Genomic DNA, 25,153 nt, shown 5'->3' with positions numbered 1-25,153 from the left:
CATTTTAGAAAATAACTATTATGGCATGTTCATATTTAGAACCATAAAAAATATTCTGAAAACTTCTAAGAGCTTAGCATTCTACTCTTTTATAAAAACTAAGAACTAATATAAAACTTGACAAAACAGTGTGACGTTTATATAATACTCCTACCTATGTGGCATATCACCATAGTATTTCTTTCTTAAAACAATAATAGACTCCTGGAATTATGCTCAGACAGCAGGACATATGAAATATTTACCAAATATTTGGTGTGTATTTATTCACTCAGCCAACATTTAAGTATAAAGTTATACTTACATGGCATGCCACCATAATAGGTACTGGAGATACAGTGGTGAATAAACGTGCTCCCTCACTTACTGTTCTTATTCAGTGGGGAAACAGACAAAAACAAATTAACAAAAACTAAAAGGGAAAATTACAAATTGTGGGCTTCCCTGGTGGCGCAGTGGTTAAGAATCCGCCTGCCAGTGCAGGGGACACAGGTTCAAGCCCTGGTCTGGGAAGATCCCACATGCTGCGGAGCAACTGAGTCCGTGCACCACAACTACTGAGCCTGCTCTCTAGAACCCGTGAGCCACAACTACTGAGCCTATGTGCCACAACTGCTGAGCCCATGCGCCACAACTACTGAAGCCCATGCTCTGCAACAAGAGAAGCCACCGCAATGAGAAGCCTGCGTACTGCAACGAAGAGTAGCCCCCGCTCGCTGCAACTAAAAAGAAAGCCCGCACGTAGCAACGAAGACCCAAATCAGCCAAAAATTAATTAATTAATTATTTTTAAATTACAAATTGTGCCATATGTGATTAAGGGACAGATAGACCATTGACTCACCCAAATTATAAAATCTGTATCATTTTCTTGACTTGGTATTTCATACTGATATCTTGTTCCATGATGACTTTGAAAAGAGCTGATAGATTTGACTAAATTGTGTATACACATTTATTTATGCAACAACAAAAAATTTACTGAATGCTTATGTGCTGGGCACCGTTTTAGGCCAAGAGAAAGAGCAGAAAACAAAACAAAGTCATTGTGTTGGGACTTCCCTGGTGGCACAGTGGTTAAGAATCCGCCTGCCAATGCAGGGAACTCGGGTTCGATCCCTGGTCTGGGAAGATCCCACATACCGCAGAGCAACTAAGCCCATGCGCCACAACTACTGAGCCTGCACTCTAGAGCCCGTGAGCCACAACTACTGAGCCTGTGTGCCACAACTACTGAAGCCCGTGCACCTAGAGCCCACGCTCCGCAACAAGAGAAGCCACTGTAATGAGAAGCCCATGCACCTCAACGAAAACCCAATGCCTCCAATAAATAAATAAATAAATTTATTAAAAAAAAAAAAAAAAAAAGTCATTGTGTTCGTGGTGATTTCACCCTAGTGGGAAGTCATTAAACAAATATGTGATAAATATCAGGAAGTGATAAATGATACCAAGAAAAATAAAGCAGACTGAGACGATAGGGAGTGAACAGAATACTATTTTATTTGGGTAGACTGAGGAGTCTCTTTGAAGATAAACATTTTCCCACAGTCTTCCTTCTGCCTCTTGGGTCAATTCGGTTAATGAACGCAGGATGCAAGATAATTTTTGTGTCTGTTGGTATCATTCACATATTCATTACGAGAGCTATGGCGAGGTCCTGCTTGTTTCCAATTCCTTACCACTAAAAGAGATTAATACTACCTGAATTCTTTTCTTCATTCCTTGATCATTCTTGCCAAAGCACCTTCATCCATCCCATCCATCCCTTTACCTTTTGTCCAAAAAACATGCTTTGGTATCTCTTCCAATTTTCCAAAATCTTGGGATATGATATGAGTCATTTGATTAGAAATTATATTGTACAATTAAATGTCTTCCATATATTTGATTGTAATGTGGGATTACTTCTGGAGAGAGCTCTTTTATCCCAGTCTTTCTCCTAGTAAACCCTCAGCCATGAAATTTGATGTCCTGGGTGATCTTACAGTGATCCCAGCCTTAATGCTCAAAAGCTGTAAATTGTACACTGCTCAAGTGTTCTACAGCATTGCACAAATCTAAAATAGGTAACTGGCACCCACCCCACACCTCATTGTTGGCTAACTAACTTGTCCCATAAATAGCTCTGTGTTATGCGATCAGACAACTACAACTAACAGAGAAGGGATTTTTGTTTCCTAACACACTTGCGTGGTCTCTGGTATTCAACAAAATCAAGGTCTAATTCACCGTACCCTGACTATAACACAGTTCTTAGGAGAATCGTGCAAATCAGTAGCCAGATAGTTTTGGATGGGATTCAAGATATCCCTGCTTATACCAAATTCCACACTATGGAATAATGTGGAATTTCCACCTCCACAGTGTTAGAGCAACATTCCGTTTTAGTCCCCTTTGTGTACATGAAAGTACTGTTGCTGTCACAATCTGGTTAATCCCAGAGAGTTTCTGCCAAATGAATTAAAAATTCTTAGGTGAGGGCTTCCCTGGTGGTGCAGTGGTTAAGAATCCGCCTGCCAATGCAGGGGACACGGGTTTGAGCCCTGGTCCGGGAAGATCCCACATGCCGCGGGGCAACTAAGCCCGTGCGCCACAGCTACTGAGCCTGTGCTCTAGAGCCCGCGAGCCACAACTACTGAAGCCCGCGTGCCTAGAGCCCGTGCTCCACAACAGGAGAGGCCACCGCAGTGAGAAGCCCGCGCACCGCAAGGAAGAGTAGCCCCCGCTCACTGCAACTAGAGAAAGCCCGCGTGCAGCAACAAAGACCCAACACAGCCAAAAATTTTAAAAATAATAAATTAAATAAATAAATTTAAAAAAAAATTCTTAGGTGAGTCTGAGAAGGCATCGTGGTAGTTTTATAAAACCGTTTTTCTGAAAGCAACAGTGTGTTTTAAAAACCTACCCACCATTGCAATATAATGGTTCTTGCTTCTAACTCTTAGCTGGAATGTGTTGTTTTTATGTCTGAAAGATTTTTAAATGCTATAATTTTAACAGAACATTGCTCTGTAAATTCCTAAGCAGTAAATCAGAAGGGGAACCTTGGGGTTATTTTTCCAAATAAATCTGTGCCCTTTATGTGCAAACAATTACTGCTCAGGTAAATAGTGATAATACATAGGGTTCCATCCGTACTTTAGATATTATATTTTCTTTTACTGGGCCTTTTTTAAAATGGCTGTTTACTGCATTTCTTAAAAGTCAGAATACCAACTCTAAAACAAGTGATTTTTTACAAAATCCCTGTGCTGCATATTTATCATTACTGTTGAAATGCTGCTTACTGTTGCTTCAAGTTTGGAACACATGTAAAAAGAAAGAACATGTCTGTGATATCAAAGCTATAGGCAGTTCTTCCCTTAATGCTGGATTTGTACTTTTGCTTATAGGACTTCAATACATTTTATAGTTAGAGCTTCATAGACCCAGTTATATACCTTTCCATGGCCACACTGAATTCTGAAAACATTTTGAAGCTAAAATTCAGTTCAAGAATACTGATCTTTAGTCTATCAAAAAGGGCTTAAATGCATTTATCTCTGGCCTTTATAATCGAGTATTTACTCTAATGGATTTAAAAGGGGAAGAAAAAAAGCTCACCCAAACCACTGATTGTTTAACAGATTGTAAACCATGGCTGTGTGGATACAAGCCCAGCAGCTCCAAGGAGACGCCCTTCATCAGATGCAAGCATTGTATGGTCAACATTTCCCCATTGAGGTGCGGCATTACTTATCCCAGTGGATTGAAAGCCAAGCTTGGTAAGTGAACAAAGTTTTCTCCATCATATTTTGTGAAGCACAAGCATATTGAAGTTTTTTTTTTTATATATAAATTTATTTATTTTATCTGTTTATCTTTGGCTGCGTTGGGTCTTCATTGCTGCGCATGGGCTTTCTCTATTTGCGGGGAGCGGGGGCTACTCTTCATTGCAGCGCGTGGGCTTCTCATTGCAGTGGCTTCTCTTGTTGCGGAGCACGGGCTCTAGGCTCACGGGCTTCAGTAGTTGTGGCACTCGGGCTCAGTAGTTGTGGCGCACGGGATTAGTTGCTCTGCAGCATGTGGGATCTTCCCGGACCAGGGCTCGAACCCACGTCCCCTGCATTGGCAAGTGGATTCTTAACTACTGTGCCACCAGGGAAGCCCCATATTGAAGTTTGGTTGGAAAGATAACATAGTGAATGCTCTAAAAGTTGTACATTTATAAAGAAAATTATGTGACCCATGAAAAGGTATTTAATTCCATCTTAAAGTTTAAGAAGATGGAATAACTATTGGGATTTTTAAAGATAAGATTTGTTTCCTTTAATAGTAAATTCTGGCTAAAAGCATTAGAATATTGCTGCTAATAAAAAACAGTTAACAAATATGTTTTGAGTGCCTAGCAGTGTTGTAGTTAGTAGAGTTCATAGAAAATGTTGAAGCCCTTGTCCACAAAGAATTTAGTGTTTAATGGGGCAGATAAGGTATGCATATGCATACAGCTTAATAAAGTGTATTGTTAACAAGTTTAACAATGGTGACTTTGGTATTTTCAAATTTATATGTTTTATATATATATATATATATATATATGTATATATATATAGGTAAAGAGTAAAAGACAATACACCAAAATGTTAACAATAATTACGTCTTAGTCGCAGATTTAACAACCATGTTTATTTTTCTTATTTCCCAAATTACTGTTTATATACCCAGGGGGAAAATTGTTTTTAAATTCTTTCAGAATTAGTACAGTGCAGTAGACTGACAACAGAGCTTTTTAATCAACAGCGTTATTGCACACCAGGCAGCAGGCTGTCTGCTGTTCTGCTCAGGGCCTGGGCACGTGTTGGTTGGTTACCAGTCTCAATCTGATCTGTCGTATTCATCAGATACTTCAGGCCTCCACCATCATGGCCAGGAGAGCAGGGGTCCTCATTGACAGAGCCCTGGAGAAACCAGCCTTTATGTTACTATTTGAGGCGAGCTGTAAACCTCTCGGTAATGTTGCCTCGGAATAATTGCAGTTGTGTGTTAGTAGCAGATTTCTGTTCAAAAGCTGGAGAGCACCAAAGGAGGGCAATTTTCTAGGCAATTAAAAAAAAAAACAAAACTCAGCCTCATGTAATTGAGAAAAAAAGGAGCTAAATATGAGCATGTCAACTGTACCTTGTTTAGTGCTTTTCCATTTCATTTTCATTTTCTATTAAAGATTTGGAGAGTTCAGAAAAAATTAGTAGGAAGTTTCTGTTGATCTAAAATTTCATTTAGTAAATTTCCCATGCAGTCTTCTTACTGAACGAATGTTAAGAGACTTATGTTGATATCAAGGAAAACCTGGATTTTATTCGGTTTTGGTTTTAAAAATATAAAGATTTTAATTAAAACATCTTCAGTTCTTCATGTTTAAACTAAGAAAGTCTATATATATATCTATATATCTATATATCTATATATCTATCTATATATAGATAGATATATAGATAGATATATAGATATATATATATATGGCAGAGAGTTAAGTTTTGAACTACGAGAACCAGTAGTACTTGATTTCCATGAGTTGTGCTCAGAGACTGTCTCTTCTTAAGAGTGTAGCATTATTGCCAGTCGAAACAGAGGTGCAGGGCTGCCTTCATTCCTTCCAGGCTTTTATTCAGACATATTTAGTACATAGCACACACATATTTGAAATTTGGCTTTCTCCACTGCCTTCTCAAAAGTGCAGATTCGAGCATATTATTTGATGAAGTAATGTGTCAGTGTTTTGGCACACCTGTTTGTGCCCCCATTAGAAATTAGTTGCTAATGACTTCAGGGCTGTGTAGAGATGACAGAGCTGCTTAGCTATCACCAGATCTCTTGTTTGGCTCCAGACCCACCAGCAGTAATGAATGTTATTTCAACCTTACAGCTGTTTGTTTTCTTCAGTGAGCTGAGTTAAGTAATTTAGTACTGCCCAATAGCAATTGTTGCCTAAGTTGTTAAAAAAAGAAAGAGAGTCAAGGATGAGGGGAAGAGTGGGGGAAGAAAGGGAGGGAGGGAGACCACCCAACCCCTGTCAACAGTTAAGTGGCTCTGAATTTATACGAAGCCCATAGAGTGATTTCTGTGGTTCATTGGAGGAGTTAACGTTGCCTACATGTCCCAAATCTGCAACTATTGATGTAAATGTTTGACTTGTGTAAATACTTGTAGGCATCTTCTGTCTTAATATCCCATTTCTAGGGCTTCTTAGAAATAATGATAAATGTTGACTCACCTGTCTTTACTTAAGAAATACTCTATGTGAATTTAGCAAGACGTAGAACAAGTCGAGGCTGGAAAAAACACATAGAGCATTCTTGACCCTGTGCCCCCTTACACCCATGAGGGGGTAACTATAAATAGGAAATTATCAGAGTCCCTATTTCCTTCAGAGTACACAAAGCACTTTCCTTTTCCCTTCATTCCTAGAAGCAAATAGCATAAGCACCAGAGCAAGTCAGTAGGAGAAAGAGCAGTACATTGCAAAGAAAAAAGAAAAGAAAATATACTATACATCCCACTTAGGTAATTAGTGGATTAGGAATAGATTAATGTAGGTATGTAGTCAATTTGAATTGGACTGTTTCCTAAAATTTGCAGTGAGCATTATAAAGAAATTACTTTAGCCAAAGAAAAGGTGTGATGCGTTGAGGCTGCATTTATACAGGCTGTGTGCATGTATGTATACATATGTATGTAATTTCTTTCCCCTAGGGACTCAATAGATCTTGATAATCCACAGGAGAACATTAAGGCCACCCAGCTCCTGGAGGGCCTGGTGCAGGAGCTGCAGAAGAAGGCAGAGCACCAAGTGGGGGAAGATGGGTTCTTACTGAAGATCAAGCTGGGGCACTACGCCACGCAGCTCCAGGTGGGTGTGATCTTGGGGCCTCAAGGCTCCAGGTGGGCATGAGCTCCAGGCCACGCAGCTCCAGGTGGATGTGAGCGCCAGGCCACACTTCATTCTCTTCCCTGCAGGGGCTCTTCCTTCATTCAGAGATTTTCTTTTTCTTCTTTAACCCAAGGTTGTTGAGTCACATGTGACATGTATAAAGTTCTTATTGTTTGGCTTTGTGGTTGTAGCTGCCTTTTTTAAACTTTTTATTTGAAAATAATTTCAAATGTATAGACAATTATGAGATTGATACTAAGAACCCCTACCTACGCTCAGACTCACCTGTCGTTAACATGTGCTTTACTGTATTCTCCCTCTGCGCTCACGCGCATACACACACACACACATATTTTCATTGCTTGAGAGTAAGTTACATACATCATGTCCCTTTGTCCCTAAGTACTCTAGTGTGCGTTTTCTAAGAATATGCATCTTCTCTTATGTAGTTATAGTACAGTTATCAACTTCTGGAAATGTAACATCAATACAACACTTTTAGGTAATCTTATACCTTTATTTCCATTTTGTCCACTGACTTACTGATGTCGTTTAGGGCATTTTTTTCCCCTCCAGCCCAGGATTCTGTTCAAGATCACATATTGCATCTAGTTGTCATGTCTCTTTAATCTCCTTTCATATGGAACCATTTGTCAGTCTTTCTTTGTCCTTCATTACATTGACATTTTAAAATAATTCAGCTCCTCTATTTTTTAAGTATAAAATGGACCTTACTTGGGGTTTGTGTGAAGTTTCCTCATGATTAGATTCAGGTTACACACCCCTGATCAGAATTCTAAATAAGTAGTGTTGTGTCTTTCTCAGGGTATCACATCCAGAGGCGTACAATGTCCATCTTATCCTCATTGGTGGTAGTAATTTTGATTGCCCAGTCAAGGTGGTGTCCAGTTTCTTCTCTAATATGGCCTCTTTAAAATGTATTCTGTTTCCAAGCATGGTGCCCTTACTTTAAGCAAATTAAGATGCAAGAAATAGAATAATTTTACCTTCTTCCTGTGATTGGGTTTCCCACAATGTGCTTTTCTTGTCCCCGTTGGCATTGGAGGAGCAGCTTTTCTCATGATTACACCATTGTGACACTAGGAGTCTCCATCATAAGATCTGGACCCCTGCTCTCGGGTGAGGTTTGGCCCCATAGCATGGAGTGGAACAAAGTAATGTTTGCTCTTGGATTCTTTCAGAACACGTATGACCGCTGCCCCATGGAGCTGGTCCGCTGCATCCGCCATATTCTGTACAATGAACAGAGGCTGGTCCGAGAAGCCAACAATGTGAGTGTCCATGGGTTTGGGGAGAGGCATTGGGATGTCCTTTCTTGCCCAGCTCTTTCTGGACCCAGCTTTGTCAAGATGACTCGGTGTGCATCTGTTGGTGTCACTATACACAGAGCATTGTCCTTAGAAGCCCAAAGGAAATAGAAGACTGGTCTCTGATCTTAACTGACTTGTAACCTTGATGAGATCGCAACCACAAAGCAATGTGAACAAGTGCAAAATAATTTTACCCCAACTGAGTTGTATTTGAGGAGAGGCATGCTTATACTCAGGTGAGATTACTTAAGAACAGCCTCTGCTCACCCCCCAACCCCGCAACCAGGTGTGGAAGAAATAGATCCAACCAGGGCAGTTCAGTGGCTGGATCCACAAAGCCCTTGTGGATGCCTCCCCTGTCACTTCATTTGGGGTCTCCAGGATGCCACCTGTGAGTGGTTCACCCTCTTCCCTCAGTCACAAGAAGGTCTCGAGGGAGGACACAGATGATGTGTGTTTCCACAGCCTTGTCCCCCACTGTGTCCCCAGCACCTAGCACAGGTGGCATTGGGTCAGTGAATGACTGTGAAATGAGGGGTCATCATTATTAGTAGGAAAACCCAGGTAACTCCTGGGACATGTTGAGTTCTAGTCTCTCCAGAGAGAACCCAGATGGACCCTATGTGGGATACTCTGGTGGAGGTCAGAAGCTTTCTGCGGTACTTTATGAAGATGCCATAGTCTGCCAGGTCTCCTATTGCTCCTCTTTTCCCACTCTACCCCAACTCTCACAAACAACACTTGCAATTCTCTGACTGAAAGTTTAGCTTTTGGCATCTCAGCCCAGTTATAATGCGAGCATTGCCCTTTCCTTGGGTCTATGGCCTAAGGCTTTCTCCCATCCTCCTGCCCAGCTCACTGCTGCCCACACTTTCTCCCTGATCTGTCTCCAGGGTAATTCTCCGGCTGGAAGTCTCACTGATGCCATGTCCCAGAAACACCTTCAGATCAACCAGACATTTGAGGAGCTGCGACTGGTCACGCAAGACACAGAGAATGAGCTGAAGAAGCTGCAGCAGACTCAAGAGTACTTCATCATCCAGTATCAAGAGAGCCTGAGGATCCAGGGTGAGGCTGGTGTAGGAGGGCAGCGTGTGTCTGGGGGACGGGAATGAGGACTAGAGAGAAGCTGGTCGGGTTGGAAGAGAACCAGTTCTCCATTTAGAAGCGTTTACCTCTCTCTGGAGTAGCAGAGAATCATTTGCATTGAAGGCAGTGCAGGAGGCTGACGCTTTGGAAGGGGAGAAGACAGGCGCTGGCCCTTGGAGAGCTTGGGGTCTCACTCTGGCTACCCATATCCAAGGAGCTCCTGGGCTGTGAGGGAAGACATTTCCTCTTGTGGGAAGGAGCACAGGGACTAAGGAAACAGTATCAGACAGTACTTTATGTGGCAGACATTTTATAAGTGATGCTTTATTGAAATGTTAAACTTTCTAAGCAGGGAGGGTATTAGGGCCACGGGGGCTGTGTTTTACAGCCTTTTAATATTGTTCTGTGTGGTTATTCAGAGAGGCCGTCCTGGGGCAGAGCAACTAGTGCATCTCAGTTAGCCCTTATAGACCAGGGCTCCCCTGCCTGGGGTAAATCCTGCTGGTAGTTGGGTACAGAGAATTTCAGAATTCGGTCTGGAGGGTGTGCAGCCCCACGAGCGCCCCCTATTGACCTTATAGAATTTGGCAGGGTGACTTTAATACAGGCATGCTTTGGAGATGCCAAGGGTTTGATTCCATACCACTAAAATAAAGTGAATATTGCAGTAAAGCAAGTCACATGAATTTTTTGGTTTCCCAGTTCATATAAAAGTTATGTTTAGGGCTTCCCTGGTGGCGCAGTGGTTGAGAATCTGCCTACCAATGCAGGGGACACGGGTTCGAGCCCTGGTCTGGGAAGATCCCACATGCCGCGGAGCAACTGGGCCCATGAGCCACAATTACTGAGCCTGCGCTTCTGGAGCCTGTGCTCCGCAACAAGAGAGGCCACGATAATGAGAGGCCCGCGCACTGCGATGAAGAGTGGCCCCCACTTGCCACAACTAGAGAAAGCCCTCGCACAGAAACGAAGACCCAACACAGCCATAAATAAATAAATAAAACCCAAAAGTTTAAAAAAAAAAAAAAAAACCAATTTAAAAAAAAAAAAAAGTTATGTTTATTCTATACTGTAGTCTTTTGAGTGTGCAATAGCATTATGTCTTAAAAAAATGTACATACCTTAGTTTAAAAATATTTTATTGCTAAAAAATGCTAACCATCTGAGCCTTCAGCAAGCTGTAGTAGTAATAGCAAAGATCACCATCACAGATCACCACCACAAATATAGCAATAATGAAAAAGTTTGAAATATTGCGAGGATTACCAAAATGTGACACAGAGACAAGAAACGAGCAAATGCTGTTGGAAAAATGGCAACCAATAGACTTGCTTGACACGAGGTTGCTAAAAGCCTTCAATTTATTAAAAAAAAAAAAAAATGCAGTATCTGTGAAGTGCAATATATTGCAGCACAGTAAAACGAGGTGTACCTGTAGTTTCCTCTCCCTGGTTGCATGCCCAGTTCAAAATCTCAGAGAAGCTTTAGCTCAACCAACCAGCCATGAAAATACACATGCATACACATACCAGGTGCTCCTCTACTACCGTGCCTGTGGGCTCCGTTTTAGAACTGTATTAATACTATTTATTAACTCTGTCCTCCCCAGTAGAATATAAATTTGTTGAGAAGGAACTATGTCTTTTATCTCTGTACCCTGAGACTAGCACATTGCCTGAATCATAGCAAGTGTTGAGTAAATGTTGGGGGGATAATTCTAGTAGCTTTCTTCAGATCTGAATCCATCCCAGACTGACCCGAAAGAAAGGAAGGCCCTCCTGCTAGATTAGGGAACAGGACATTTCAGGCTGTTATTTCTACCCAAGGCCATTGACTGGTTGACAGTACTGATGATCCTATTCTGGGGTTTTCTGTTTCCTATTTGTGAGGTTGGGTTTCGATTCTGATTTGGGTTTGTCCCCGTCGTGCAATGTCAGTTCAGTCTCATTTATCAAGTGCACCCATCAGAAGCACAGACTACTGATCTGTCTGTGCAAGGGAAGCCTCAGCTCCCTCCAGTGGAGCAGACAGTTGCCTCAAGTCTCCTGGCGTCCTTCCCAGAAGCTTCTCCAGTTTGCCAGGAGAGAGCTAAGTGGGTCACTTGCATAAGGAGGCTGGGCCTGGTGTTGGGATCCCCGCCACCTCCCTGTGGGTGGCAGGATTTGGAGGTGGCTCTCCAGATTATTCTGCTATGTTCCTTACCTGCTCAGTCCCCTGCAGTCATGTTAGAGCCATATTTCTAAGTTCTCTTCTAGTTCTGGGCTTTCCTGGCTGTCTAGGGTTGCTTTAGTGTGTCCTTAGTTGCTTTTGTGCGTCCATAGGGCAGGGCCTCGGTCAGTGTGACATGGCCCTCAGAGGCCTGCCAGGAACTTGACCAAGACCTGCTGACTGACGCTCTCATCTTCTTGACTCAGCCCCAGTAAGGACCGTGGGACATTCCAAAAGCCTATTGGTGGGGGTAGGAACGCCAGCATCTAGGATGGTGATTGCCTGTGGAGGGAGGGATGGGGATGCCGGCAGGGGAGGGTGTACAGGTGCTTAACTGTGGAAATGTTCACTTTCTTAAGCTGGCTTCTTGATACACAGGTGTTCCTTGTATCATCCTTTCTATCAATACTTGCCTAGGTCTTAAGTATCATATAACAGATTTTTTGAAAAGGACGTCAGTGAGGCCTCGTTACCTTATTCCTGCCATCGATGAGATGCCTGACAGCTGGTGTGGAGAGAAGCTGCCTCCCTCTCTTGAGAATCTTGCTGCTTTCATGTCCCCAGTGGCCCTGGACACTCTCTCTCTCTCCCTCTTCCGGTTGGTCTGCTGAGCTCACAGTGACCCAACCTGGACAAACACGTTAGGCCCCTTCAGCCCCTGGAGAAACCCCCCCTTCCCCCTTCGTATCCTTTTCCCACGTAGGTTATGACACAATGTTGAGGAGAGGCTGCTGCGCTCAGCCCCGCGGAGCAGGGCCTTCCTGATGAGGCTTTGTCCTGTAAGGTTGGGGCTGAGAGCTGCTCCATCAGCCTTTAATCCTGTCCTGTAACCCATTAACCATGAGGACTGACTCTCACCTGGAGCTGATGGTGCCAGGCAGCTTCCTGAGTATTTTCTGTATCATTGCTTATTTAACGTCACGGCAGCCACTGAGGCAGGTGCCGTGATTGTCCCATTTTACACCTGGGGAAGCTGAGGCATAGGAGAGTGAGGGGATTTGCCCGAGTTCACCCACCTTTTAAGCGGCGAGGACACACTTCAGACCAGGCAGGGTGGCTCTAAGCCAGACCCCGCGTGGGGAGAGGAGGACTGGGTGGGCAGGGAGGCCATGGGCTGGCTCCTCCTCAGCTGTACCCCAAGCTTCCGTCTCCCCACTCCCCAAGGGGAGCTCAGAGTCGGGGGGCCAGGGGGCGGAGTCCACTCATCTTTGGGCGCCATGGCTGTGGAACCCTGACTGGCCACTTGTCAGCTGTGTCCCCTCCAGGGTTTTGCCTCCAGAACAGGTGAGTGCAGTTCTTCCGGGCTCCCTGCTGGACCCAGGGAGGTCATGGTCGTGGGTGTCCTGTCCCGTCCTCCAGCTCAGTTTGCCCAGCTGGCCCAGCTGAACCCCCAGGAGCGTCTGAGCCGGGAGACGGCCCTCCAGCAGAAGCAGGTGTCCCTGGAGGCCTGGCTGCAGCGCGAGGCCCAGACGCTGCAGCAGTACCGCGTGGTGAGTGGGCTCTGCGTCTCCCCTCCCGGGCGTGGAGGTGACACCCTGAGCCGAGCCGCCCCGGGGACCTGAGGGAGGGAGAGAGCCAGGAGGAGCGCGGGACCCAGCAGAGCAGGAGGCCAGAGCCTTCCTCCCTGTGTGGGCACGCAGGGCAGAGCGGGTCGGCAAGGGGTGAGGGGAGGCCCTGTGGGGCTGTTCTGAGAGCCCAGAAGGGCCGCTCACCCGCCGCCCGCCCCTCAGGAGCTGGCCGAGAAGCACCAGAAGACCCTGCAGCTGCTGCGGAAGCAGCAGACCATCATTCTGGATGACGAGCTGATCCAGTGGAAGCGGCGGCAGCAGCTGGCGGGGAACGGAGGGCCCCCCGAGGGCAGCCTGGATGTGCTACAATCCTGGTAATGGGGGTGGGGGGCCGGGCGGGGGCGGCAGGGGCTCAGCGTGGTGCCACCGGCTGCTGCTCTGCTCCTGTGTTTACGTGAGCAGCCGGCTCCCTCTGTCGGGGCACAGGTCTTATTTCACCAGTGGTCTGGTTCCTGATGCAGACTTTGGTGCCCCCGTCCTGTGCCACCTCCCCCGAGAGGGGCGTCCCTGGTTGAGGGAGTGGGGTGGGGCCAGGGGTGCAGAGTGACGCTCAGGCTGGTTGGATCCGAGTCAGGGTCGCTCCTCCTGTGTGTTTCTTTGTGTTTCTGGAAGGCAGGGCAGCTGTGCTCTGCTCAGTGGACAGGCCAGGCGGCTAAGGCGCCGAGCCTTCCTGGGGGTGGAGCCGGGTCTGGAGCTGGGTCTGGGCCTTCTCCCCGGCCTGGGAGCCTTCTGGCTTCTGGCCTGGAGGAAGGGGGTGAAGGCTTTGTCCTTCCCTTTGGCCTCGGGGCTCCTGTGCAGGTGTGAGAAGTTGGCGGAGATCATCTGGCAGAACCGGCAGCAGATCCGCAGAGCTGAGCACCTCTGCCAGCAGCTGCCCATCCCCGGCCCCGTGGAGGAGATGCTGGCTGAGGTCAACGCCACCATCACAGACATCATCTCAGCCCTGGTGACCAGGTGATTGCGGCCTCTCGGCCACGCCCAGGCCCCATCCGGTTGGCCTGGGTCGCGGGCAGCAGGGTCTTTACAGACGGAGCTCTGGCTTCAACCCTTCCGTCTCTGCCTCACACCCTCATCCCATCCCCCTCTGTCGCCTGTTGCTGTGGCCTCTTGCTGTTGACCTTGCCCAGTCTCTGTCGTGGACACTATATGGGCTTGTTCCCTGCAGCCCGTTTCAGCTGTTGAGTTCATCTCCTGCCTCCCCTCCTGCCAGCTCCCCCGACTCGCAGTGGCCCCCCAGGGACCGGGGGCTGTGCCACAAGCCCTTCCTTCGCCTGCTGTGCCCCACGCAAGGTGGCCTCCCCATGCGGAGGGAGGGACCGGAGCGCTGTCCCCTGAGGCATCACCTGGTCGCTTGTGTCCCCGCAGCACGTTCATCATCGAGAAGCAGCCCCCTCAGGTCCTGAAGACCCAGACCAAGTTCGCAGCCACCGTGCGCCTGCTGGTGGGTGGGAAGCTGAACGTGCACATGAACCCCCCCCAGGTGAAGGCCACCATCATCAGTGAGCAGCAGGCCAAGTCGCTGCTCAAGAACGAGAACACCCGCAAGTACGTTGCCCTCGAAATAGGAGGAAAGTGATCCCACCTTCTAGGAAGTTTCTAGGCCTGGCCATTCCTTTGTAGGAGCCCCATTAGCTCTCTGTCCTTTTCCAGCTCTCAGAGAAGGAGTAAGGGGGTTCTTCTGTGAAGAAGCTATGATTTAGGAGGGATATGTCTAAAGGAAACTTTTTATGTGTTTTATGTACATTTATTTCTTAGATAGATTATACAGCCGAACCCCCATCTCCTCTTAAATGACTTAAGTTTTTTGACAGCCTTCTTTATTTCCTCCTACCCCCAATATGTTTTCTACCTTGTGTGTGCTGAGACCCTGTATGGGTTTAAAGTTGAGTCTGTCTGATTTGCAGTGATTACAGCGGGGAGATCTTGAACAACTGCTGTGTGATGGAGTATCACCAGGCCACGGGCACCCTCAGCGCCCACTTCAGGAACATGGTGAGCATGGGAGAAGAGGATGAACGAATTTTCCCTAGCTGTTTGAGGGCTTTATCCTCTATTTTTCTCCTTTTCAGTCCCTGAAACGAATTAAGAGGTCTGACCGTCGTGGAGCGGAGTCGGTGACAGAAGAAAAATTTACAATCCTGTTTGAATCACAGTTCAGTGTTGGTGGAAATGAGCTGGTTTTTCAAGTCAAGGTGTGTGTGTGTGTGTGTGTGTGTGTGTGTACTTTATATCCCAAAAGAATTGTTTTGATCACAGAGTATCTTCTTGTGATAATTTTTTTAATTTAATTTTTATTTTGTATTGGAGTATAGTTGATTTACAATGTTGTGTTAGTTTCAGGTGTATCTTCTTGTGATTATTGATGAACAGACAGTGAGGAGACCTCATCCTTAGGACTCTATCTCTTAGATTCTCTTAAGACATGAACAAATAATAACGAAATGAAAGAGCTGGAGATATAGGTAGAAGCGAACCAAGAGAAACATCACTCAGGATGGATTTGAGTACAGTTGTAGTAATTTTAGACATTTGTTACTTGCTCTTTTTCCCCAGAAATGTCTCCATTCTTCTTCTCTTTTCTCTCTTAGTCTCTAGCTTTGAGAAACTTACTCCATCCTTCAGAAATATCTAAGAAATACCTAAATACCAAAATGTCACACAGAAATATCTCTTTTAAAAATATCTAAAATTTCTAAGACTGTGCCAATGTGCAAAGTCTTATTATTCCTGGAGCCCTTCCTATTCTGTATTCAAGGGTGACATTTACTGAAACTTGAAGGGAGAATAAACGTGTTGTGATAGAAAAAAAGGAGAGGAGGGCAGAGCGTGTGGCTGCAGGAGCTCAGCCCTGCTCCTGTGTCTTTTTCAGACCCTGTCCCTCCCGGTGGTGGTGATTGTTCACGGCAGCCAGGACAACAATGCGACGGCCACTGTTCTCTGGGACAACGCTTTTGCAGAGCCTGTGAGTGTATTCCTTGGGCCTGTGGGTCTCAAGATTTTGATACTGGTGTCATGAATCTCTTTCAAGTCTCTTTATCCCCACCAAAAGGCATAGAAGAAAAATGCTGTTATCCTTAGTGGGAGGCAGAATGGAGAGTATGTGGAAAGTAGAATGAGCAGGGGCTTGAAGAAAGGCCGGGGTTTCAATTCAAGCTCCACCATTTCCTCACCCTGTGACAACAGGAAATTCACTTGACCTCTCTGAGCCTAAATTTCCATAAGTGTCTGCAACACAGGGAGAATAACGCTCCAGAGTGTTGTTTGGAAGATTCATTTAGGTGATACACAGAATGCTTGTCACATAGTCAGTACTCTGTAAATAGTATTTTAAATTGTGGGTGAAACCATGAATGGAATTTGGGACTCCCAGGTTTCTTTTAGAGGTTGTACCTCTCAGGAAGTCACTTAGCTTAGAAGTTGCTTCCTGTCGTCTTCCCTCCCATGACTGAGGGTGAGATTTAATGTCCTTTCCAAATTTTAGATTCTGTGATTCATCCCAAGTCTCATGAAGAATGAGATGCTTTGTGTAAAGAAATAAATATGATTCTGTGGATTTACGCACCCAAATGCTATCTGGTTACCACTCATGTGCTGCTTGATCATTTTCAAAACATTTTAGTAGGCAGAGTTCCATGTGTTGGCATATTTCCAGTAGAGATTAGTCCACAAAAGCATGATAAAAGGTTATACTTGTTATTTGGGACATAAAAGTATGTCCTTCTCTAATGTGGCTCTAATGTGAAGAGTACAACTTGGCATTTTCAACAGGCCTCTTTAGAGAACAATATTTTTGCTGTAAGGGTGAGATTCTCAGCAGAAATTCTACGATGCTTGTGCTACAAACCCTGTGTTTGAGGCTCCTTTTAAAAAATATCTGCCTAAGGAGCTTGAAGACTTGATCCAAAAGAGGATTTGGGATGAACAATCAATTAGAACAGGAAGACAACTGATTCACTGACTGACTAGACATTTAAACAAACAAACAAACAAATAAATATATGTATAGAAATGTGTGTGTGTATATATATAGGAAAGAATGAATGAATGAGAATCAAAAGACAAGGAAAAAATAAAAATTAAAAAAATATAAGCCTCCTGGATAGGAGTGCCACGTCTGCTCTCATTTCCCTCCCTGTGCATCCACAGATCTCACTCCTCATGTAACTCTGGCATCTCCTGTGATATGTCATTCCTAAAGTGTCTTGTCTAAATAAGTAAGCATTTTTAACATTTTTAGTTACGTTAATGACTAGTGTACATCTTATGCTGTTTATTTATTTACTTTTAATTTTTTTATTGAAGTATAGTCGATATACAATGCTGTGTTAGTTTCTGGTGTACAGCAAAGTGATTCAGATATATATATATATATATATATATATGAATATATGTATATATATTAAGTTATTTCACTTTGAGCTAGAGTTCTTGGCAGAAGGGGTCAAGGGCAAGGATGACACTTGTGTACACGCTTATGGACACATACACACGTTCTCTCTCTGTTCCTAGAGAACCAGTCTTGTAGATTTTGACTCCCTTTGAATGTCAGAGCCAGACCTTGGTCATGTTTTGTTTTCGTGGCTGTTAGAAAGTAGGATTGGGCAGAAATAGAGACACAGATGTAGAGAACAAACGTATGGACACCACGGGGGGTAAGTAGTGGGGGAGGGTGGTGGTGGGATGAATTGGGAGATTGGGATTGACATATATACACTAATATATATAAAATAGATAATTAATAAGAACCTGCTGTAAAATTCAAAACAAATAAATAAGGGAGTGAGGAGAGAATGATTAAAAAAAAAAAAAGAAAGAAAGTAGGATTGCACTGTACGTCCAGCAGCTCATTTACAGGACGCCACAGATAGCCCGAGGTTACCTTCTAAGTTGTTTGTGAAGGTGGTAAAATGGAACCTTCCGAATTTCACAGAACTGCATACCCCAAGGAAGGTTGAGTTTATCCTCAGGCTCAGCCAGACAAGTGTTTGTAACTCCATCCAGCCATCAGTGTTTTTCTTTTGCAGGTTGAGGGAATAAATCATGCAACTGTTTTCTCCTAAGGTTCTGGCTTCTCTCCCCACCAGGGCAGGGTGCCGTTTGCGGTGCCTGACAAAGTCCTGTGGCCGCAGCTGTGCGAGGCGCTCAACATGAAATTCAAGGCCGAAGTGCAGAGCAACCGGGGCCTGACCAAGGAGAACCTCGTGTTCCTGGCGCAGAAGCTGTTCAACAGCGGTAGCAGCCACCTCGAGGACTACAACGGCATGTCCGTGTCCTGGTCCCAGTTCAACAGGGTGAGGGACGCCACCCTCTGCAGTTAGATCGGCCCCTGCAGACCAGATCCCTCAGGAGTCTCCCTGCCCTCGGCCCTCATTCCTCACGTCTCTAATACGACGTGCCCGTGGTAGTAGGAAGCTTCTGAATAGATGGACAACCATATACTTTTTTATGTAGAAAATTATGTTTGACTATATCAGCAAATTGGGCCTTGCATGCGGCTAGTGCATTTTCTTCCTTTGTAAAGGAAACAGCAAAGCAAACGGCAGTGTAACTCATGAGAAGTAAGGCTTTCGTGATGATGAAAATTCCATGGCTCTGTCCCCTTGACTCTGATGTTCCTTGATGTGTAATGCAAAGTCAGGCTCCCGTGGGACCCTCAGCCCGCAAAAGAGGATGCTGATGAAGGAAACTTTGCCTCTAGCATCTGGTAGTTCAGATGTCACCTGTCACATCTCTGATTATAAACTGAACTTTCGTGTCTTTGCTTACGCCCCCACCCCCACCCTACGTGCCCTACTTCAGAGATCTCACAGTCTCTGAGTGGAACTCTTTTAAATGGTCGTGTGCTAACCAGCTGGCTAACAGGTTCACTGGTGGTCAGAAGAGGTTTGATAGGGAAGCAGGAGGCCTAGGTGGACTGTCTTTGCCATTGCAGTACGGCTCCTGCCTTCCACCGGAATCAGATCACTGCATTTTGCTGATAATTGTTGGCAACACCCGTATGATGGAGTGTTCTCCGTGGCCTCACGGTGTGATCTAATCCCGTTCACATTTACAGGTTTCTCGGAAGCTCCCAGGTGATGCTGCTGTTGCTGGTCACAGACCACACGTCAAAACCAGCAAAGGACTAGTCAGCCTAGATACAGGGGAAAGTATGTGTAGCCAGGGTCCACGGGGTGTCGGTAATTGCTCTGTGGTGTTTTCCCCTTCTTCCGTCTTCTCCCCTCTATTCTGTTTTTGGGTTGTAGGACCATTTGGTCAAACTCAGGTAGGCGTGTATATTTGTATGATTCTGACAATGTAGATGTTGTTTTCCATTTAATTTTTCCAGTTAAAGTATATACAGGTAATAATATCCCAAGTGTTACTTTTGCCCTCTTGTGTTCATTGTTGTATCTCCAACCAGGAGAATTTACCAGGACGGAATTACACTTTCTGGCAGTGGTTTGACGGTGTGATGGAAGTGTTAAAAAAACATCTCAAGCCTCATTGGAATGATGGGTGAGAATCGTCATTTGTTAAGTCAGCAGTAGAGCAGCGAGGTCTTTTTTTCTGGCATTAAAACATCACACTCTGCTTCTACTCCTTTGGCCTTTGTGATCCAGGGCTATCTTGGGTTTCGTGAACAAGCAACAGGCCCACGACCTACTCATTAACAAGCCTGACGGGACCTTCCTGCTGAGGTTCAGTGACTCTGAAATCGGTGGCATCACCATTGCTTGGAAGTTTGATTCTCGTGAGTGCCCCTCCCTTTTTCAGACCTATCTTGGCTCTGGTTGGGTGCTTTTGTTGCAAAATTACTTTAACCATTTATTGAGTACTTATTATTCCTGGGCGCGAGTACTAATTATGGGAAGCAGAAATGTATAACCATGACACAGCTGCAGCTTGTGTAAAATCTTATTATGGGAAACACAATTACTAATTTTGAGAAACACAGATGTACAACCCGACATGGCTACACGTGATGCAGTATCCTGTCCAAAATCTCAGCTGCTCCCCTTTTGAAATGTTTGCCTTCTTATTACTCAACCTTGAGCTTATTTCAGTAAAGAATTACTCTGTTGTTTGGAGTCGTTAGACTGGAAATAATATGCTATTTTCATTATTCCTTTATCCTAACATAAGGATACTGCCATTGATCATTTCCATCCAAGAATGTTAGTTCTTTCCTCTGACCCTCACGGTAAGACAAGAGTAGCTTGCTAGTTTTTTGTGACTTAAAGATTTTAATAGTTTTTAATAACTCTCATGCACCCTCTGGCTATGGACACACATCCTATCTCTTTTACATACTTTTGTACAGGGAATCAGAGGCTGGAGTCAGCAAGAAGTTTCTTCTAGGGAGGGACAGAATACTGTTTGAACTGGAAACTACCTGAGATCATTAGATCTCTAGGAAAGTGGTGTATGCATTACCTGCTTATCTACCCATGACTTTTAAAAACTACTTAGTCGGGCTTCCCTGCTGGCACAGTGGTTAAGAATCCACCTGCCAATGCAGGGGACACGGGTTCGAGCCCTGGTCCAGGAAGATCCCACATGCCACGGAGCAACTAAGCCCGTGCGCCACAACTACTGAGCCTGTGCTCTAGAGCCCACGAGCCACAACTGCTGAAGCCCGCGTGCCTAGAGCCCGTGCTCCACAACAAGAGAAGCCACCGCAATGAGAAGCCCGCGCACCACAGTGAAGAATAGACCCCGCTTGCCGCAACTAGAGAGAGCCCGCATGCAGCAACAAAGACCCAATACAGCCAAAAATAAATAAATAAAAAATATATAAATTTTTTAAAAACTACTTAATCTACAACCTATGGTAATTTTTAAATGGAGATTTTTATTGGGACAGTTTTAATGGAGAGCTTTATTTGTAGTATATTTGGGTTTTAAGATTTCCTGTTCAGAAATCATATTTAGACTATGATTATTCTGTTTTTTCATCTAGAGGAAAGAATGTTTTGGAATCTGATGCCTTTTACCACCAGAGACTTCTCCATCCGGTCCCTGGCTGACCGCTTGGGAGACCTGAGTTACCTTATCTACGTGTTTCCTGACCGGCCAAAAGATGAAGTGTACTCCAAATATTACACCCCAGTTCCCTGCGAGCCTGCCACTGGTAACAATGTTCGCATTCTGATTTGGTTTCGTTGTGATTTTGGTTTTGTTTTAGGTGTACGTGTGTGTCTGTGTGTGTCAGTCTGTCTGGCATGAAAATCTACGCAGTTAACACTCAGTTGTTGCTGTTTGAGCTTTATCCAGGGCAGATGTAAATCCTGGGTTATTTTCTTCAGTTATACAAAAAACACATCAGCCGCCAACCCCAAATATCAAATTGAAGGGAATAAATTGCTTTTAATACAAGCTTAGATCAAACAAAATTAGGAAGGTAAAATTTTGTTTTTCAAAACAGAGATGGTTTTATTGTTTTCTGAGAATAAAAGTGTTACGTATTTATTGTAAAATTTCCAGAAAAGTATAGAAAAGAAAATAGATATCACACAACATTTCTTATCTCATCAACGTAAACAATTTAGTGAATGTTCTTCCAGATATGTATTCTGTCACTCAGTCACCAGAGGCTTATTAAGCACTTCCTGTGTGGGGTTGCAATCTAATAGCAGAAGGAAGACAGTAAACAGGTAAACAAATAAATGTATCTAGTGATGGACAGTATGAAAACAAATAAGGTGAAGGGATAGAGAAGTGACGGGGGGGGCGGCACAGCACTTCACTCGAGTGATCAGGGAAGGCTTCCCTGAGGAGGTGACATCAGAGTAGCCCTGAATGAAGTGAGGAAGCCACACATAGGTCTAGAGAGAACATTCTAGGCCGAGAGAACAAGAGCAGAAACCCTGAGGTGGGAGTGAGGTTGGCATGTTTAGAAAACCTCACGAGGAGGCTTCCCTGGTGGCGCAGTGGTTAAGAATCCGCCTGCTGGTACAGGGAGCACAGGTTTGAGCCCTGGTCCGGGAAGATCCCACATGCCATGGAGCAGCTAAGCCCGTACACCACAACTACTGAGCTTGCCCTCTAGAGCCCGCGAGCCGCAACTACCGAGCCCGTGTGCCACAACTATTGAAGCCCGTGCACCTAGACCCTGTGCTCTGCAACAGGAGAAGCCACCGCAATAAGAAGCACGCATAGGACTTCCCTGGTGGTGCAGTGGTTAAGAATCCGCCTGCTGGTGCAGGGAACACAGGTTTGAGCCCTGGTCCAGGAAGATCCCACATGCCATGGAGCAACTAAGCCCGTACGCCACAACTACTGAGCTTGCCCTCTAGAGCCCGCGAGCCACAGCTGTTGAGCCCGTGTGCCACAACTACTGAAGCCCAAGTGCCCTAGAACCCGTGCTCTGCAACAAGAGAAGCCACCGCGATGAGAAGCCTGCACACCGCAACAAAGAGTAGCCCCCGCTCGCCGCAACTAGAGAAAGCCCATGCGCAGCAATGAAGACCCAACTCAGACAAAAATAAATAAATTAATTAATTAATTTTAAAAAACGAAGCACGTGCACCCAACGAAGAGTAGCCCCTGCTCGCCGCAACTAGAGAAGCCCGTGCGCAGCAGCAAAGACCCAACGCAGCCAAAAATAAATAAATTTAATTAATTAATTAATTTAAAAAAAAAAAACACCTCATGAGGACCCGGGAGGCTGGAGCTGGTTGAGCAGGGGCGAAATGGTGGGACATGAGGGCAGAGCAGTGGGAGGGACCAGATCATGTCGGGTTTGGGTCGTACCATACGTCGTCATTTGTGACCTGATTATTCTTTCACTTAAAAATATATCATAGGCAGAGTTACAGGTTAGTAAATATAAACTTACAACATCATTTTAACAATTGCATAGAATTCCATTGTATGGTGATCCTATGTTGGTTATTTAAGATACTTAAAATTTAAGTTATTCACAGTTTTTTTTTGGTTAATATTGAGATAACCTGGTACATGCATCTTGTTCTACTGTTTCCTTAGGACAAATCCCTAAGGTAGAATTTGTGTCAAGGGGTGTATACTTTTCAAGCACTTGGACACATCTGTCCAGAGTTGCCCTCCAGAAAGTGGAATCCGTTTTCACTCCCACAGACGTCTGTTTGAGTATCTGCTTCTCCATCCTCCTCCTGCCAATGATAGTGTCTCTTCAGCAGTTTCATGTTTGCCAGTCTGATAGGCGTAAAAATGATAATCTTAGTTCTTATTTTCACTTCTTTGATTCTAGGTAAGGTCGAAACATCTTTTCATATAAAGATAATAATAACAATAATAAATAGAGTAATAATAGCAGCTAACATTTGTTGAATGCTTACTTGCATACCAGACACTTTTCTGAGCACATTTCACATAGTTTCTCATTTAATCCTCAAAACAGGTCTGTGAAGTAGGCATTGTTACCATCCCCATGTTAACATTTGAGGAGCTCAGGCACAGAGGAGTGAAATAAATCGCCAGCGATATCACAGCTAGGAAGAGGCCAAGCCAGGGTTTGAGCTCAGTCTAGCCTGTACTTCTTAACCTCCACATTGTTGGCCATTTGTATTTTTTCTGTGAAGCACGTTCCTATTCCTTGCTCATTTTTCTTTTGGAGTTCCTTTTTTTCTTAATAATATGCAAGTGTTTTTTTATATAGTAAATAAAGCTTTTATTATTATAGCAGAGATTTTTCTCAGTGTGTCATTGTTCTTTCAACATTTAGGTTTTATTTTGCTGAAGTGAAAAGACTTGTATTTTCTATATAGCCCAATCTATTGACCTTTTTCCTTTATAGATTCTGCTTTTTGTATCATGCCTTCCCACCTGGTTATATTTCTAGGTGGGGAAATAAGCCAAAATATTTTTAGACTTATGTGGTATTTTGGATTAAACCTACCACTGCTTCTTTTTGTTAGCACAACTAATCTAGATTTTTCAATCCTATTTTTACAGCATTTCTTTGTTTTTTTTAAATCTTTTCTGCCATTCTGGAAAATTCTCTGTAGACCATAAAGCACAAAAAGCATGAGATATTATGAAAAGGCAGCTCCTGACATTCGAAGCCCCAGTAGAAGCAGGTCAGGATAACAAGCGATGTGTGACCCACGGAGCAGTTCATTCTCTTGGGCTGAGTCATCCTTCTGACCTCAGCAGAATCTTCATTGTCTGATATAGTTAAGCTTATACTTATTTCCATATTTACACACCCAGGAAACAAGACTTCATTCACCGACTTCAGACCATCACATTCCTACTACCTACTTAGCTGGATTTCCATAATCAGCCTTTTGAAAAGGTAACTCTAGCTGATCTGCTAGGTTATCCCTAGCCTGCCACGTCCCAGTGGGTTTGCTGTGGAGAGTGAGACACAGCAGCAGCATTCTTTTCAACCAGCCACACAGCACAGACAGCACCCACTGGGAGGCATGACCATCAGATTACCCCCGAGTGCAGAAACCCCACGAAAAGAGCACGCAGACACCTGACAGAGTGACATTCCCTTTCCTAAAAGGGTAGAAGCTCAGAACTAGAGTAACTCCCGGGATCCTCAAGTCAAATTAATTCCCCTCTAATGCTTAGATTTTTCCGCATGACCCCTAGCAAGTGTTGGTACACCTTCCACGTGAAAACCTCCAGTGATGAAGAAATCAGTTCTTCCCGAGACTGTTTCGGGGAGTTCCGGTGATGACGGCGTTCTTCCTTATTTGACTGAGAATTTGTCCTGTTGCAGCCTCTTCCTGTTGGTCCTCATTTTGTCCCCTGTCTTTCTGCGTCTGCGACTTTAAACTTTTTAAGATATGTTTTCTTTTTACAGTTAGTATGCAGTTAATGTTTGATTTAGATTCGTGTTGAAGTATATCTTTCCTGTGGTTTGAAGAATTAATTAACACACCCAAGCCAACTTGGAAGCTGTCTTACCTTGTGGTGTCAGTATTGAGGCTTCTCCTCTACCGGGTCTTCCTAACGGATTAAAAGATGTGCTTATACTGGATCCTAAGATAAAATGAGGCAGTTGTGTCTCATCCTAAGAAAAGATGGGATTCTTAAGGGAGACTGCATTTTCATTTCATTTGAGAACTTTG

The 25,153-nt window shown here is 44.5% G+C and overlaps 1 protein-coding gene across 3 annotated transcripts in view; it reads left to right on the top strand.

The window, feature by feature from the left end:
• Positions 1 to 25,153, top strand: part of STAT5B (signal transducer and activator of transcription 5B) — a 70,171-nt gene that overhangs the window by 41,458 nt on the left and 3,560 nt on the right. For 2 of the 3 annotated variants that reach the window (XM_036838407.1, XM_036838406.1), the window contains exons 2-16: positions 3,630 to 3,767; positions 6,733 to 6,889; positions 8,113 to 8,202; positions 9,135 to 9,309; positions 12,898 to 13,028; positions 13,269 to 13,420; positions 13,905 to 14,060; positions 14,472 to 14,651; positions 15,011 to 15,098; positions 15,176 to 15,298; positions 15,976 to 16,068; positions 18,191 to 18,397; positions 19,510 to 19,604; positions 19,709 to 19,839; positions 21,049 to 21,219. In XM_036838407.1, the coding sequence (XP_036694302.1) occupies positions 3,640 to 3,767; positions 6,733 to 6,889; positions 8,113 to 8,202; positions 9,135 to 9,309; positions 12,898 to 13,028; positions 13,269 to 13,420; positions 13,905 to 14,060; positions 14,472 to 14,651; positions 15,011 to 15,098; positions 15,176 to 15,298; positions 15,976 to 16,068; positions 18,191 to 18,397; positions 19,510 to 19,604; positions 19,709 to 19,839; positions 21,049 to 21,219 (2,077 nt within the window). In that variant the 5' untranslated portion in view covers positions 3,630 to 3,639. Of the gene's footprint in view, positions 1 to 3,629; positions 3,768 to 6,732; positions 6,890 to 8,112; positions 8,203 to 9,134; positions 9,310 to 12,897; positions 13,029 to 13,268; positions 13,421 to 13,904; positions 14,061 to 14,471; positions 14,652 to 15,010; positions 15,099 to 15,175; positions 15,299 to 15,975; positions 16,069 to 18,190; positions 18,398 to 19,509; positions 19,605 to 19,708; positions 19,840 to 21,048; positions 21,220 to 25,153 lie in introns of those variants that run through there. The other variant, XM_036838408.1, reaches the window with a different exon arrangement.

The sequence above is a fragment of the Balaenoptera musculus genome, chromosome 20 (assembly GCF_009873245.2).
Source record: "Balaenoptera musculus isolate JJ_BM4_2016_0621 chromosome 20, mBalMus1.pri.v3, whole genome shotgun sequence".
NCBI lineage: Eukaryota > Metazoa > Chordata > Mammalia > Artiodactyla > Balaenopteridae > Balaenoptera > Balaenoptera musculus.
The sequence above is the reverse complement of the archived record's forward strand: the minus strand, read 5'-3'. Positions and strand labels throughout refer to the sequence as shown.